General features: G+C 40.8%; 2 protein-coding genes across 2 annotated transcripts; both read left to right on the top strand.

The window, feature by feature from the left end:
* The first annotated feature begins 285 nt into the window (after nucleotides 1–285).
* LOC118422135 (lachesin-like) lies at nucleotides 286–2402 on the top strand. Its single transcript, XM_035829651.1, has 5 exons — nucleotides 286–400; nucleotides 1023–1167; nucleotides 1316–1431; nucleotides 1651–1905; nucleotides 2071–2402. Exons 1-5 carry the CDS (start codon nucleotides 286–288, stop codon nucleotides 2400–2402), a joined length of 963 nt encoding a protein of 320 aa, XP_035685544.1.
* A 4255-nt stretch (nucleotides 2403–6657) lies between these two features.
* LOC118423626 (slit homolog 2 protein-like) lies at nucleotides 6658–13169 on the top strand. Its single transcript, XM_035831851.1, has 8 exons — nucleotides 6658–6797; nucleotides 7414–7561; nucleotides 8306–8514; nucleotides 9314–9489; nucleotides 10492–10686; nucleotides 10935–11092; nucleotides 11417–11547; nucleotides 12042–13169. Exons 2-8 carry the CDS (start codon nucleotides 7490–7492, stop codon nucleotides 12247–12249), a joined length of 1149 nt encoding a protein of 382 aa, XP_035687744.1. The 5' UTR covers nucleotides 6658–6797; nucleotides 7414–7489; the 3' UTR covers nucleotides 12250–13169.
* The last annotated feature ends 1766 nt before the right edge of the window (nucleotides 13170–14935 follow it).

Here is a 14935-nt window from a genome sequence, read left to right as displayed (position 1 = left end):
CATAACTTGTCGCCAGAGGAAGTTGTTACATGGAATGGACCACCTTACCAGGCTGCAATAACTTTTGATCGGAGAGTTGATCCGAGTTACCCTCGCCATCAGGTCTCTCTTTTTTTTTTACATCATCCCCTTCCTTTTTACGACCGCACGTTATACAATAATGTGGTGACATATGATGAATTTATATGCCCACTAGTACTTCGGTACTTGTACATGCAAATAAGACCATAAACGTTGTGTAATTTGTTTGTAGAATATTGATATATTGATCAGGTTATCGGCGACATGAAGAAAGGAGAGTTCCATCTGCAGATTCGGGATGTCCGCTTGGAAGATGGAGGTGATTACAAGTGCAAGGTCTTCGGTCTTCCTCCCAAAGAAGCAACACTGACTGTAATTGGTAAGTACTACATTGTACAAGGTCAAATTGCTAAATCTTATATTAGCCTAATAATGATATGTACTGTGGAAAGTTCTTAAAATGCTGATGGAAAGCTGACAAAAAAATCACCCCCCTCCCAAAAAATCTCCAGTTCCAGTTCCACAACCCCCTACACTGAGCGGCGCAGAAGTACCGGCCCAGGCAGGGCAGCAGCTAGAGTTGAGCTGTACATCTTCAGGAGGCCATCCACTGCCTCAGCTGAGCTGGTACAATGGGACGGAGGCGTTTACAGAGCGATACGTGAGACAACAACAACGAGGAGGCAGAGTCGAAGCTGACCTGATTCTCAGACGTGTCACAAAATGGGATAACGGTTTGAACCTGACCTGCAGAGCCAGCCAGCCATTTCCGGAGATCACTTCTGCTCGGGAGTCTTGGATGGTTTTGCAGGTTAATTGTAAGTAAGCTACTAATCTTACAAATTACATAGTAAACGAAACAACCAACAATGTGATCTTTGGCATCATTCACATTGATTTCGTACAAGTCGCTCTAACATTTTGGTTATAGAAACAGATATGTACATATTTCATTATTATGATAATATTTTCAAAAACTTACGTTGTTCTTTCCATTACAGATCCCCCGAGTATATCTGTTCCAACCAAATCAATCCGAGCCAAAGAGGGAGAACCAGCAATGTTAACTTGTCTGGTCGACAGCCATCCTTTTGCGAGCATCACGTGGACTAAACATGGCCGTCCAATTGCTGATGGTGGTTTCGGGTAAGGATAGTAGTGATATGTAGATAGTTCACGGCATTATGCGTCGTGTGTGTGCCTGTGTCTGTGCCTGTGTGTGGTTTAGTGTCTGTGTATGTGTAAAGTGATTTTTTTATCTAACTCTACATTGCATTTCCCGTTCCTGTTGCAGGAAGGGCACGTTCCGAATCCCCAGCACATCTCGCCAAGACGCAGGGATTTACCAGTGTACGGCAGACAATGGCGTACTCCCCATAGCTGTGGGGACTGTAACATTGGACGTTCTGTGTAAGTATAAAATTCTTTCTGTAAACGTGGACCTGAAAAGTTATTTTCGATCGAGGAAACTAAATGTATAATACCATGTAGAGGACGTCTAACCTCGTGCGTGTGATGTAGAGGTAGGTTACGACTTGCTTGTTTTACGTACATGTAACATTTATATTGGCCCCAACATTTAACTATTGAAACGTCTGTTTTTTTCTACCTGGTTTTGATATTCAACAGACCCGCCTTTGATTGACCCTTCCATGGAATCACAGATTACCGTTCAGCAAGGCGATGATGACTTCTCATTGGAATGTCTGGCGGATGGAAATCCTTCCCCGCGAGTGAAGTGGTGGCGGAAGGATACAAACTTGTACTGGGAAAACCCTCTCCAGTTCCACCGTGTGCACTACGACATCGAGGGAACGTATCAATGCGTCGCTATCAGTAATGGATTCTCGCAGAGCACCAAGGATATACGCATCGATGTCATCGGTTAGTTCCGTATGATACTTTTAGCCGATTATAAACCTACACGTAACTAGGCTTAGTATGCAATTTACTAATTAAACTATCTAAATGTTTAACGCTTGAAAGAGTCAATAGCCAACTATTCAAAACTTTCAACATATATTTTCTCACATTTATGATTTTTTACAGGAAAGCCGTATCTTGATGGACAGGGGAACTCGGTGATGATATCTGTAGCTGTTGGGGGAACAGCACAACTTGACTGTGCTGTATTTGCCGATCCTTTACCATCTGATTTGGAATGGTTATGGAGAAACAAGTATGGTATAGAGACTGAGTTAGACAGTGCCATTGCACACATCGTGACGACCAGAGGAAACCAGAAGATGACGTCGACACTGACCATACCGGATGTTGCCGTGAAGGATGGTGGAGACTACGTCTGCAAGACAACCAACATGTTTGGATCTGTCATGAGAAATATTCACCTGGAGATCGAAGGTATGCTTGAATGTTTATAGAGCTCGTCAAATAACATTTTCTTGTTTAGTGAAGTAGTGATATCATTAGAACAGCATAGCTCGGATACCTTTCTTTGTTATAAGTAAATATTGGGTTTACTTTTCTCTCTTTGGGAAAAAGTTTGACAGTATTCTACCGTGAAAATGAGGGAATTTATTGTTTGAACTATGACGAAATTAAGGTAATATGAAATCCAATTTGTAAAGATGAATGAGAAAGATAGCCATCATCCCTCATACGTTTTTGATGAACATGCCGCAGTGGAAATATTGTAAAATTATTGTTAACCACACAGAAACTATTCCAAATGTAATCGTCATAACTGCCATTACCGCTGGGGCAATACTGCTGGTGACAGTGGTAGCAGTGTTGCTGATCATCGCCAAGAGGAAGGGCTGGATATGCAAGTCTCACCTAGATGGTAACGTTTTACTACCTCTGTAGTATAGCTATGCTTTCATCGTCCAATACAAGTCATTGTATGGCCATATCTCCTACAACGATTTTAAAATACATGACCTAAAAGTTCCCATATCATAGATTTGTTATGGTTTTAAAGATTCACCCATGGCCTATATAACAGATATATAAGAACATGCAGCAAAATCATAAATGTGGAGCAGAAAAAAGTCTTCCATCTAAATTAGGTAAAAATGCTGTTGTTGAAGTCACAGATCCAATTGAGGTCCCAGCCTCCCGCCCGATGCCGCCTGTACCGAAGTACGTGTACAAGACCGGCACCATTGACTCCGGTGTGGAGGACCTGGAGCTACAGGAGATGTACGGTACACTCAAGCCTCGGCCTCCGCCACGGATGGAGAAGAAGTGGGAGTTGGTTGGGCTCTCCTACTCCGGTACATAAGAATCTTACACCTTTTTGTATCAAGCACACACTTTCTCTTTCAAATAATTCCTGAAGTAAAAAAAAAAATTCAACAAACTGACAAGCTATTCATTACTTTTTGAATACGTTCCACCTAAACTTACGATCTCCACAGTTGATACTCTATACATTGTTGATTTTATCTAACTTTTGCATTTCAGGATTAGTAAACTCCACGCATCCTCCACCTTATCCTTCCGTGTAACAGCCTCACCAACAGCCAGGAGGGAAATGGATATTCGTTTTTGTTTCTTTATGATCGTATGTGAGCTTCAAATGAAGAAGAGAAGGAAGACGGCACAAAAATCGGTGTCAGGGATCATGGTGATTGATGACCATGACCGTGCGTTCAAATCAATATGATACATTGAGAAAAATTAAGAAACAAAGAAGATGATTGATGACTTATAGTAACCATAGCCGTGAGCTCCAGGAAAGTATCGTGACGTTGTCTAGACATAAGCAGACACTTAGATATACATCAGTCTATGAGAAGCCGGTGATCATTTTTGCTGTCATCCTGATGATATACGTACATTAGCAACCAAGTCCTTCATGATTAGACGCAATGCTTAAAAATAACTTCAAGTCCTTTTAGGGCCATTGCCGCTTTGGAATATATGCTTTTTAACATGTTTGAAGATACAATGAAGATACACGGTAGCCAGATGTGAATGTAAAATTTGTAATTGTAACCTACTTGTCTTGAAGGTTTTACAAATGGTCTTCAAACCAGAATGAAATATTCCAGGTCTATCTGTTGTAATAAAAGCAATGTTGTTATGGCGACCATTAAGCTTTTCTTTAGAATAAATGTTCTTTGGCATGTAGGCTTCAATAACTTACAATATAGCATAATGATATGGACAAACGTAATAGGTGATAGTGTCGTGAATCAGTGCATAAGATGATACTATAAGTATCAATTTGAAAGTAAGGCGGCTATTCTGTTGATCTCCATGTAACGTTGCAGATTCGAAACGAATTTAAGGAATAATGCTAACTCTGGTGTAGGAACGTCTGGACAGTGCTAATTACTTGTATAATTCATAAGATAACAGTTACACATTCAGCAATTGTAAACATTCACCGTTTACAATTCTATCAAGACTTGTAACTGTCATCTTATGCACATCTTACTACATAATTGCTTAATGATTATCGACGTAGCACTACAGTTTTGCTACCTGGTGGTGTACAGTAATATAAACATAACTAAAATCATGTATTTTGCAGTAAAGAATGCTTGTAATGTATTGTTGTATGCTTGATGATTGCAAACAAAATAAATTTCAAGTCGTAAAGTAGGGCAAATATGTTTGTCATTATCCTATCGTTTTCAAACATCAATCATAAGATTGTGTTGCACTCCATTCTATATATGATAACGTCGATCTAAGGACTGTACATGGATTGTCACTGATGCAATAACAGGCTAGTCGGAAGAGGCCGCAGCTAGCACAGATGCCAGTTCTTTGACTTAACTGTTGACGTATTTGATTTTGATAGGGATATTATCCTCGCGCTGAAAAATTTGCAGCATTCTCGAATTGATGATCTTATTGTTCCTGGGCGTTGTGCACCAAATCTTTACTAACTGACTTAGGCTATGCATTATGGATGACATAATGTAATTGGAACACATTACTGGGATCTTCCAGCCGAACTAATGTGTTCAGCTTTCCCCGAGGGCCGTAGAAGGATTTCATTTAGGGCCTGGGTCTATGGGTGTGCGCGGATTAATCCATGCTGAATCAGGCTGTGAACTGTCAGACGAGACTACTCGTTATGTATCAGTTAGAGCTGCCTGGCTACGTATTTACGCCCTGTTGTGGCCACTAATTGTTGTGCTGATGGAACTAATTTATCGAGACGTAACAAGATGCATATACGTATGTGTAAAGGATCGTTTTCAAACTGTGTTGGACTGCCTTATTAATTCACCACTCACAAGGTACGTGTTGATGATCGAGACCACGGTAACAAAATATAGATATGCATGTGCAGTTGAAAGATAGAATTGAAACCAATACCTATCATAGTTAATAACACAGCATGCATCAATTGACCGGAATACTTATACACGCTTACGATGGGAAAATCAAGGTATGCGTACATTACATTTACATGAATGCATATTTCATGATCCTAAAGTAGTTTATGACGAGAAATATTTCTGCTTTGTTTTGCAACAAACGGTTCCAGCAATGAGATTTTGTTTCAACCACTGCTTTACCAGGCGACCACCACAGTTCATTGCAGTTTTTGTGTCTATCGCCAGAGGACGTCGTAACCTGGTCAAGGCTACGCCTTCTGGCTTCTTGGACCATATCGTTTGGTCGGATAGTGTATCGAGCTACGACGATTGCTCTTGCGCGTTGTACGGAGTGCTAAATTTGTTCTCGTTGTGTCACAATGGACTTTGCTTTGTGGTTGTAAGTTCAAGTGGTTCCGTTGCCTACTTGTTGAGGCTGCAGACTAAGACCCTGTCACAATCGTCACTTAACATGTTCTAATTGTGCCCTCTGTCAACTGAGTGTCATTCGTCTTTTTTAAACTGCTTGGCCAAAGTCAATGCTTTTGTAATTTGTTAGTTTATAATCTCGCTTATTTCATACATATACTTTAGGTGCAAACTGACCGACGTAATACATTTCTTCACGTTAGGGTTCGGTCTTTTATCTTTGTAACTACTTGCTAACGTGTTTCGGCTTCTACCACCTATTCATTGCATTTATATGCTTGTCAGTCCCCGATATCCGCTATTACCCATGCACTCATGAATATAAAAACAGTAGTTGCAAGGAACAGGACAGGTCAGGACAGTCTTTGTATTTCTTATATCTCAAATAAACGACCCAATTAGTGCCCAATCTGCAGTGCCACTCCTAATCGCCCGGGGAAAAGTATACCGCTAGGTTGTGAAATTCATGTCTTGGGGGAAGGAAAAAGTATAACACGGGTCGGAATAGGGTTTAAGAACGTGTCGGGATTGTTTTATCTAAGATTAAGACTATTCATAACCCCTTAAAACATCTGCTACAAGCACGAAGAATGTAACGAACGGAATACTAGGTCACACTTGATAATTGCCCCTCATCGTCATACTTAAATTGTCTGAACTTTAAATTTCATACCCTTCAACATGTATGACTTAGAGAAAGGATGACATTGTCGAGAACGACCCGCCCCTGCTATTTTAAGAGGTCGCTCGTCACCTTAACCTGGTTGTTTTGTCTTACCGGCCATGGGTTGTGTATACCTGGAGGGTCCCATTTCTTAGCTATGTTTGTACAAGGTTTGTCATGAGGGGTCCTGAATAGTTCACCCATAGAAAGTCGCTGCTCCAGTGCACGGCATATTGGGTTACATGCCAGGGCAAACATGTTCATAGTGCGTTGGTGCGTGCTTGTGTGGCCGGCCGAAGCTACCTAAAAATCGTCCTTGTCCTCTTCTCAAGAAGTGTCCAAAGATAGAGAAGTTTTCTATCCGTGTTAGGACATACACAAAGGTAAGTTACGGACTCTTATGCATATCTTTAAACCCTATCCGTACCTTAGGTATGGACGCTCTAAATGTCATACTATGCGGGACTGTTCAGACAAAATATTTGGACACTGCCCACAACAGTGTCACGACAGATCTTTGCGTTTCGGTGCTTGGTGAAGTAGAGAGGTTACAAGGCTAGGAACACCAGAGAATGGGCGATAGCCGATAGAAACCTCAGATATGAACCTACTGTAAATTCACAGTGTATGAGCACTTACAGTAGTACGTATGAGTAAAAACTGAAGGGACATATGGTTCTAAATGTTTACGTTTTTCTATAGAAAACTTTGAAAAGTCTTCAATAAACATTCGTTTATCTACCTGCAGCTACTTAATGCTAATAGATGGCTGTTTATAATATACGTTAAGAAATGAATAAGGAGGTTGCGGATTAGGTCAAAATTTATTTCACTGGTGAATTGTGACACAACAAAGGCTTAAAGGATAGTCCTGCATGGTTATTGGGTTTCTATGGCTGGAACATAGCTTAAAACGAACCGCATCGTGGCGAGTAATGCTGGTCTCTTACTTGTGCTTGGTAACGGTGTATACAAAGTGTTGTTTATCCCTCCCAACAGCACGGTCTGCTTTTAAACTGAGACGCTCAAGGCAAATCTTTCATCACGAGGTGATCGGCACTGGGACTCATCCAAGATGGCGCCGGTGGCGTCGTGCGGTAAATCTACCATGCTGGCCGCTTTATTCCTGATTTGGACATCAGCATTGGTAACTTCTTTTCTATCACACTTGTAGACTTAGTGCTTGTAAAGTTGACGCTGCATATAGTGTTAGTTAGAATGTAGAAATGATTCGCAAGTTACCGGACGGCATATCAAATTTGCTGACAGTCGCAGGACAATGGGTAAAAATGGATAACGTTACAAATGAAAACCACGGAATGAAAGTGATCGGCTGTAGCAGTAATTCTTTATGACGATTTAAATGCATGAAATCGGGGTTCATTTCAATCTTTTTGTTTGTTCTAGCCAGGTCAAGGGGTGGGCAATTGCTAAATGGGGCTTCGCATTTGCAAATGCATGATACTGGGTACCTGTTCTGAAATTATGAAGGCGTCAAAGATACAAGAAAGTAGGCTCAAAGTAGCCTGGAGTCCAGCATTGTTCGCTTTAGTCCACTCCCGAAGGCCGCTGCCCACCAGCGTAGCCTCCTTCGTTGAGGCAACCTTCGGGAGCGGACTAAAGCAAACGAGGCTGGACTCCAATCTCCAAGCAGATCTTGCGTAGCATAACATAATATCAAAAGCTTTCGGAGGAGCGAAGTCGGCCTAGGAGCGTGTTTTGCTACCATGGTTGGCCAGTTTAATACTGTCTTATGCGTGGAATCTGCTTGGAGATTAGCTGGACTCCAGGCTTGGCTCTAAGTACCCCTTGTCATATCTGATGTCACATAGTATGAAACACATTGAAATGAAACTGTAATTAGTTCCCGTCCATGTCTATTCTTCCCCAGGCGGTTGTGGAAGCGTGTCCCACTCAGTGTGCATGTGCCGACACTACCGTCAACTGCACCAACCTGCAGTTCTTCTCCCTGCCAACCAACATCCCCACGGACACTACCGTACTGGACCTGAGCTACAACAACATCTCCGCCCTCCTCCCGGACGCCTTCTCCACTCTACTAAGTCTCACTATTGTTGACCTTCAACACAACAACATCAGGTGGGATTTATTTTCCCCTACTTTATACACCTATTAAGTAACAGAGATAAAATTCATATTCCTAATAAATTTAGACAAACATTTGATTGTAAATCATATCTGTCCCTATATTTTTAGTATCACAAAGTAGAATAAGTAAGTAAAGTGAGAATATAATTCTTGTGTTGGTTGACGGTTATTTTATGTATCTGTCAACTATCATTTGTTGTGACCTGTACCCAGTGTGGGTATATATGTACAATAAAGGTCTTCATTCATTCATTCACTCATTAATTGGGGTCTATTCGCCAAGAGTTCCGTCAGGCTTGTCTGTAGCCAGCGTCCTGTGTAATCTGTGTCTCCAGACGTGTTTGATTTGCATGACGTTCGTGTACTCCAACAGTACACAGAGAGTATTCTTAATGTATGCAGTGCAATGCCTTTTACTATTGTACTTTGAAGTTAGCCACAACTATAACAATTTGATCAAAGTGTAATGGGAAAAAAATTGTAAATGCAGGATGTGATGAGCATTTCATCCATGGGTCGCGCGCTGTTCCCTAGCCGACTGTACTTCTCTGACTGGCTTACTCCTCTATTAATTCCATTTCTACGGTTTTTCCAGCGACCTACATATGGAGTCTGGTAGAGACTAGAGATGAAGCTCGAGCATACGAGTATGCTGGAAGTTTATAGGCCGAGGTTTCATATTAACATTTTTTACAGATTCTAACATGCATAAGATTATCTGACATCAGATCGAATACATACTACATGTATCTAAGCGTAGTGCTAACCCCTATATTTTCTTCTCTTGCAGCACTGTGAACGAGACGGCGTTTTACCGTGCAAACAGCTTCACTCTATCAAGCCTCCACACGATCGACCTGTCCTACAACGTCCTAACATCCGTTCCCGGCGTGCTGCATGATGGGTCTTTACCGGGGCTCCTGACTCTGAGCCTACGGCACAACAAAATCACGGACATACCAGCAAGTAAGGAAATTGAAGACATTACTTTAGATCAGGGCTCTAGCCAGCGTTCGTTTTTCCGTCAATTGACGGAAATTTGCTGCGTCTGACGGAAAATTTTTAAAACCAATCCGTCAAGCTTGACGGACAAAAATCCTTGGTGGAAGCTACAGGCGGCTCGGGGACGCCGTCCACGGCCGTAAAAGCCACACACTGTTTGTCTTGCTATTGTTATGATTGTTGATAATGTGTGTCGGTGCCCTTTCGCATACGATAATCTCATTAAAAACCCGTTTTTCAAGATCTCAGTTCGGTCTCTCCAATAACCTCCTTGGTCTCTCTAACTCCTGGAATAGTGTTTTCGCGGTTTTCGTGACAATGGGAATTGGCTGACGGAAAACAACTTCGAGCTGGCTAGAGCCCTGCTTTAGATTCGCATAGTTACAAGCTGTAATATGCCGGGTCTATCATGCCACCTATTTTCCTAAATTGACTACTGCATCACTGTTTGTATGTTAAAATGCCATCCCGTTTTAGTATTCTACTTCAGGCACTTGGTCCCATTGTTTTTTATCAATCTGAAATGATTTATATACAAAAAGTGGTTAAGTCGTCTACATTATGTAAGCAAGTCCTGTTGTATAGTGACATTGACATCAACATAGCTTTGGGCAATTTAGGCTTTATAAAGTATTTTTTTTACATTCAACGGCCTGGGGCTGTGGTTAGCGTGTTAGGTTGAGACACTAAGAATTAGGAATCTCTTTGTACATCGTTTGTGTCCATAACTCATCATGTAAACCCTTCAAGCGTAACACCCGTGTATCGTGCCATGACTGAACTTCAAATGCCGTAACGATGCGTATCTAGAGCAATGACCTGAAAACCTCTTCCAACCAAGTGTGCTCTCAACCTTTGTGTTGATAGATATAGATGTTTGGATATGAGGCTACGCTCCAATTCTTCGTATCAGCTCAGTGATTTGAAATGGAGTAACAGATGATCTTTTCCTTTCTACCTTCATAGATGCATTCTTCGCAGTAATCAACAACGGTCTTCTCTCACTCGACCTGTCAAACAACCTTATCGAAGAGGTCCACCTAGCGGCCTTTCGTGGGACTGCACCCGTGATCAACGGTACCTTGGATCTGAGCTTCAACAGGATAAAAACGTTTCCCGTTCTGTCGACGCTGAACAGCGTTATTACAGTGAACCTGGAAGGTGTGTGCGCGTTCAGTTTTGTTATTCCCAAAATGTGTGTAACGTTACACTTCTAGACAGTTTTACTTCAATGGCCCCGAAGCACCTGTGATACTATGGCTAGCATGCTCAGTATATCGCCTGATTTACAAATTAACAGAGTGTAGAGCACGTTTTGTCTCAAAATCTTGAATTTCTAGCTTGCAAATTACCAATTGATTTTCGTGCTTAGTGAAGAAAAAAGTACTTATTATCCTTGATTTTTGCAGGTAACCAGATCACTGAAGTTCCAGAGCACGCCTTACCCAACTACGAGGCTTTCCCGTTCTCCGTGTCGTATGTGTACCTCCAGAACAACTCCATCAGTCGGGTGCACAACAACTCCTTCCACCCGGACATGAAGGTGCTCTACCTGCACAACAATGAGGTAAGGAGCGATAAGCACCGTAAAATGCCATCATTATCATTATGCATTATTTTGACAGCAGCAAATTGTTTGAATAATCATCAGCATGAATATTAAGAACACAGTTAGTCTCAGTCGAGAATAAGAGTAAAACCAAATTAAAACTTGTCAATCAAGGTTTATAACCCGTGCAACGTTAACTAAGGGCTACATTATCTATAGAAAATTGTATTCGTATTTTGTGATGTACTAACATTACGATTTAGAGTGACCTGCTCAGAAATAGGTCACCAAGCATGTTAAATATATTTTACAATACTAACGGGTAACATGCTTTCTGTTTAGTTGCGAGATTTTCCTGGTTTCGAACTGTGGAGGTTGACTGAACTTGAAAACCTGACCTTGAACGACAACCCGTGGGGCTGCTGTGACGACCTTCTGGAGTTTGTGCTTTATGTACAGAACAACACACACAGGTTAGACAGCTAGTTTCCTCTTCAACATTCTGATTTTATCATATAGTCGACATGCTTTCAGAAGCCTCAAATTGATGGTAGCGTGCGAAAGAAACAAAAAATGGGCAAAAACTACCTTCATTGTGACATACAAGTAGACAAGAAGGTCTTAGGATTGACTAAGCATTGTATACCAAGCAATACATTCTTTACTTGAAAAACTTTCCCTTGGGTTCGAAAAACCAGTTGTACGGATCCGAGTAAGTTTGCCCCTCGTTTACAGCTTGTTCGTACTGTACTTATTTATATGGTAATAATTGTCTTGTACGAATGATATGTAACGTTAACGTTAATAATGTTATCATTTTGATTATCACCTTACCTAAACAGAAATTGTATATTTCCATTCGCATGGTTCTTCTTTTATGTGACAGTAAACTTTGTAACGTTTTCGAGGTGGAGCAGGTTTTGCCCTCTACGTCAAATACGAATACAATTTCCTTCCTTCAACACAGATTGGCGTTCATTAACGACACTGGTTTCCCTGTTGTGGAGTGTATGGACCCTCTGGACCTGAGAGGGACAGACATCCTCTTCATGAACACCAGTCATCTGGCAGAGGATTCCTTATGCCCCGTTAGCACTGCCGTTACGTTTGCATGCGATCATCTCATAACTGTCGTCTGCATCATTCTCGCGATTTTGAAGATCACAGAGAAATGATTTCCACAACTTTTTCACTAGACAGCGTTCGCTATTGGCTCTGTGTAAAATACTATGCCATAATTCAAATACTATTCAAGTTGTAAAGGTTTGACTGAGAAGGCAACAAAAAGCGTAAACAAATTGTTTATAAAAATATTATCTGAGGAATTCTTTTCAGCACCAGTGTTAGCTGCATGTTGCTGTTAATCTTATGTACAGCACATGGTAACGAAAAACTCTTCTGTCGCCACAACGATACCACTGCCCAAGGTAGATCAGTTGGATTTCTCTGAATCTATTAAAGTGCCAAACGTTAACAGCGACATACTATGTACTTAACGTTCAAGTATTGTATAGAATGGGACTCATACCTCCCCATGTTGAACTTGAGCTTTTCGTCGTTACTGTATTGTCGTTGATATTGTTGCGAGCTGTAAAAATGCACCTTGAGGATACATTTGTACATTCCAGAGTAACATATGAAGTCATTGTTTACGATAAGTCGATAACCACTACCTATCCTTATCGATGTTGGGCTGTCACATGATTTAATGTTTATATTACCTGGCACCAAATGCTGCTACATGTATATGTAAATATTGTTCTACATTTAGCTGAACCTAATAATAGTAATATTTTATGTACATACGCTTGGATGTATGCCAGGGACTGAATATTTGCCATTAGAATTAAGGTTCAGGTCGAGAAGTAGAAATACACTTACGTTTTAAATTCCCCCCTTCAGGGCTCTGTAAAAAGTCGCATGAGGATTTTGAATTCCTCCATTATTTCATTAAAAAACAATTGCCCCGTTTTTGGAGAAGTTTGAACAAACATACACACTTACCTCATGGATACTCACGATCGAAGATTGATACATATCAACATGGTATTGTTTATAACCATTTATAAATTGCTCCATTAAATGATAAAAAATACCTTACTCGCATGTGTCCATGATTCCAATGCCTTTGTCTGTAAAGCAACCTGTATTGATAGAATCCAGTGTATTCACCATACAATGTAAATTATGTAATATTCGCGATGGCTTCTTTTTTTTTGCGGTGGCCCTCTAGACCAATTATTACTATAGTTCTACGAATTGTTTCAATCATGGTATTACTGTATACGTTATGCAGAATGCTAAGAACTATCCATGCGAATTCGTTTTAAAGCCTTTATTGTCTGCAAACAGGGTCGTAACTTTCATGCTACTTATCATCCTTAGATTCCAACAGTCGACATATATTTCTCTCTAATGAAGACGACCATGGCTCGCTAGTCATTCTCATCCTCCGATAGTCTTCAGGAATGGTCCATATCTCTTTACAAAGAAGCGGATCACCTCAAAATCCTGATAGATAGCCTTGGTTCCGACGGACACAATGTTGATAATAGGAACATATGTCTTCAGCGTCTTAGCCCATTCTGTTCCATCGCAGTAAATTTAAGCCCGCTTGCCGGAACACATTCTTGGAAAGTATTCTTAAGCATAAAACTGACAGAGGAATCCTGGTGCAATATATTCAAGGATATAAAATATTTTAAAGTATTGATTTTGTAAAGAGTCTTAAGGTTTGACTATAAAACTAGTTTATATCCAACTCGAAGTGGGAATCTCATTAGCCTACAATGCAAATTTCAAATAAAATAGACAATTTTCCTACAAAGGTTATTGTCTAAGCCTAAGAACTTTCCCGTGAAGTTGCAAATGATTATCATGACTTGCGTTCTTGCCATCTGCTGCGAAGCACAGTCTAACCTACATATTTGTATTTACTCGTCCGAATGGTAAGAGACAAAGACCTAACGCCTAGCAACGCCATGCCAGCTGCAATGCTTGCGTGAAACTCTAGGTGACGTCTGTTTGTCTTACCACACAGGCCCGCTGAAGCGGCACAAGACAACCCGCCTGTAACTGGTCACCCGTCAAACCTCTGTTTATGTGGTGCATGCAAACTTAAGAGAGAGAGAGAGAGGGATACTTCTTGCATTGAAACTTTCGTTGAACAATAAATACTTTAAAGAAATCCATGGAATATACCGCAGAATATATTCTTGAGTGTGGCGATAGTATCTTTTGTTCCAAAACGTTATTTTAAAGATACATGGCATCCTCAGAATACAAGTTAGAATGCTACAGTTTAAAATAAATATTGTTTCCTCTTTAGTTCCTTTCTTTTCCATAAATTCCAGGAAGAAGAAGAAGAAGCATGGACAAATGCAGCCGATAGTCCTTAATATCTTTTGTGTAATTATAATTCCATACCGATACTAAGTCACGGACTTCTATTAGATTCGCTATGTAACTTTGCCACGTCAGAGCGAACAGCCATGCTAAAGGCACTTAGAAAAAGGACAATTGTTGAAAACACCGTTAGTAGTATTTTGATATTTCAGGTAGTCTCGTCGTGTGTGTATTAATTTACAGTTTCAAATATTTAAGGGGAAAAGAATGCAAAGAAAGCACGTAAAAATCCTTCTACAACACGGCGCCTAATATGGCGTGGAAGCCTGTAATTGATTTGTCCATAAAGTGTGAATATATTACGCAATTTTGCTAAAGAACAAGGTGAGTACTTCATCCGTGTACTGTGTTAATGCCTCACCATCCCATTCCGCGGTGCCTCGCTGTCTGGGAGGCGGCAAGTGTCAATGGGCCATACAGAACTTCGTAAGGGACGCGGTGACTTGAATGTTGACT

The sequence above is a fragment of the Branchiostoma floridae genome, chromosome 9 (assembly GCF_000003815.2).
Source record: "Branchiostoma floridae strain S238N-H82 chromosome 9, Bfl_VNyyK, whole genome shotgun sequence".
Classification (NCBI taxonomy): domain Eukaryota; kingdom Metazoa; phylum Chordata; class Leptocardii; order Amphioxiformes; family Branchiostomatidae; genus Branchiostoma; species Branchiostoma floridae.
This window is presented reverse-complemented; position numbering and strand designations above follow the sequence as displayed.

Coding starts and splice junctions, on each gene's coding strand:
- LOC118422135 (XM_035829651.1), top strand. CDS start 286: ATGAAGAAAGGAGAGTTCCATCTGCAGATTCGGGATGTCCGCTTGGAA. Junction 1,432..1,650: donor TGTAACATTGGACGTTCTGT/GTAAGTATAAAA, acceptor GATATTCAACAG/ACCCGCCTTTGATTGACCCT. Junction 1,906..2,070: donor TATACGCATCGATGTCATCG/GTTAGTTCCGTA, acceptor GATTTTTTACAG/GAAAGCCGTATCTTGATGGA.
- LOC118423626 (XM_035831851.1), top strand. CDS start 7,490: ATGGCGCCGGTGGCGTCGTGCGGTAAATCTACCATGCTGGCCGCTTTA. Junction 9,490..10,491: donor AATCACGGACATACCAGCAA/GTAAGGAAATTG, acceptor CTACCTTCATAG/ATGCATTCTTCGCAGTAATC. Junction 11,548..12,041: donor GTACAGAACAACACACACAG/GTTAGACAGCTA, acceptor CCTTCAACACAG/ATTGGCGTTCATTAACGACA.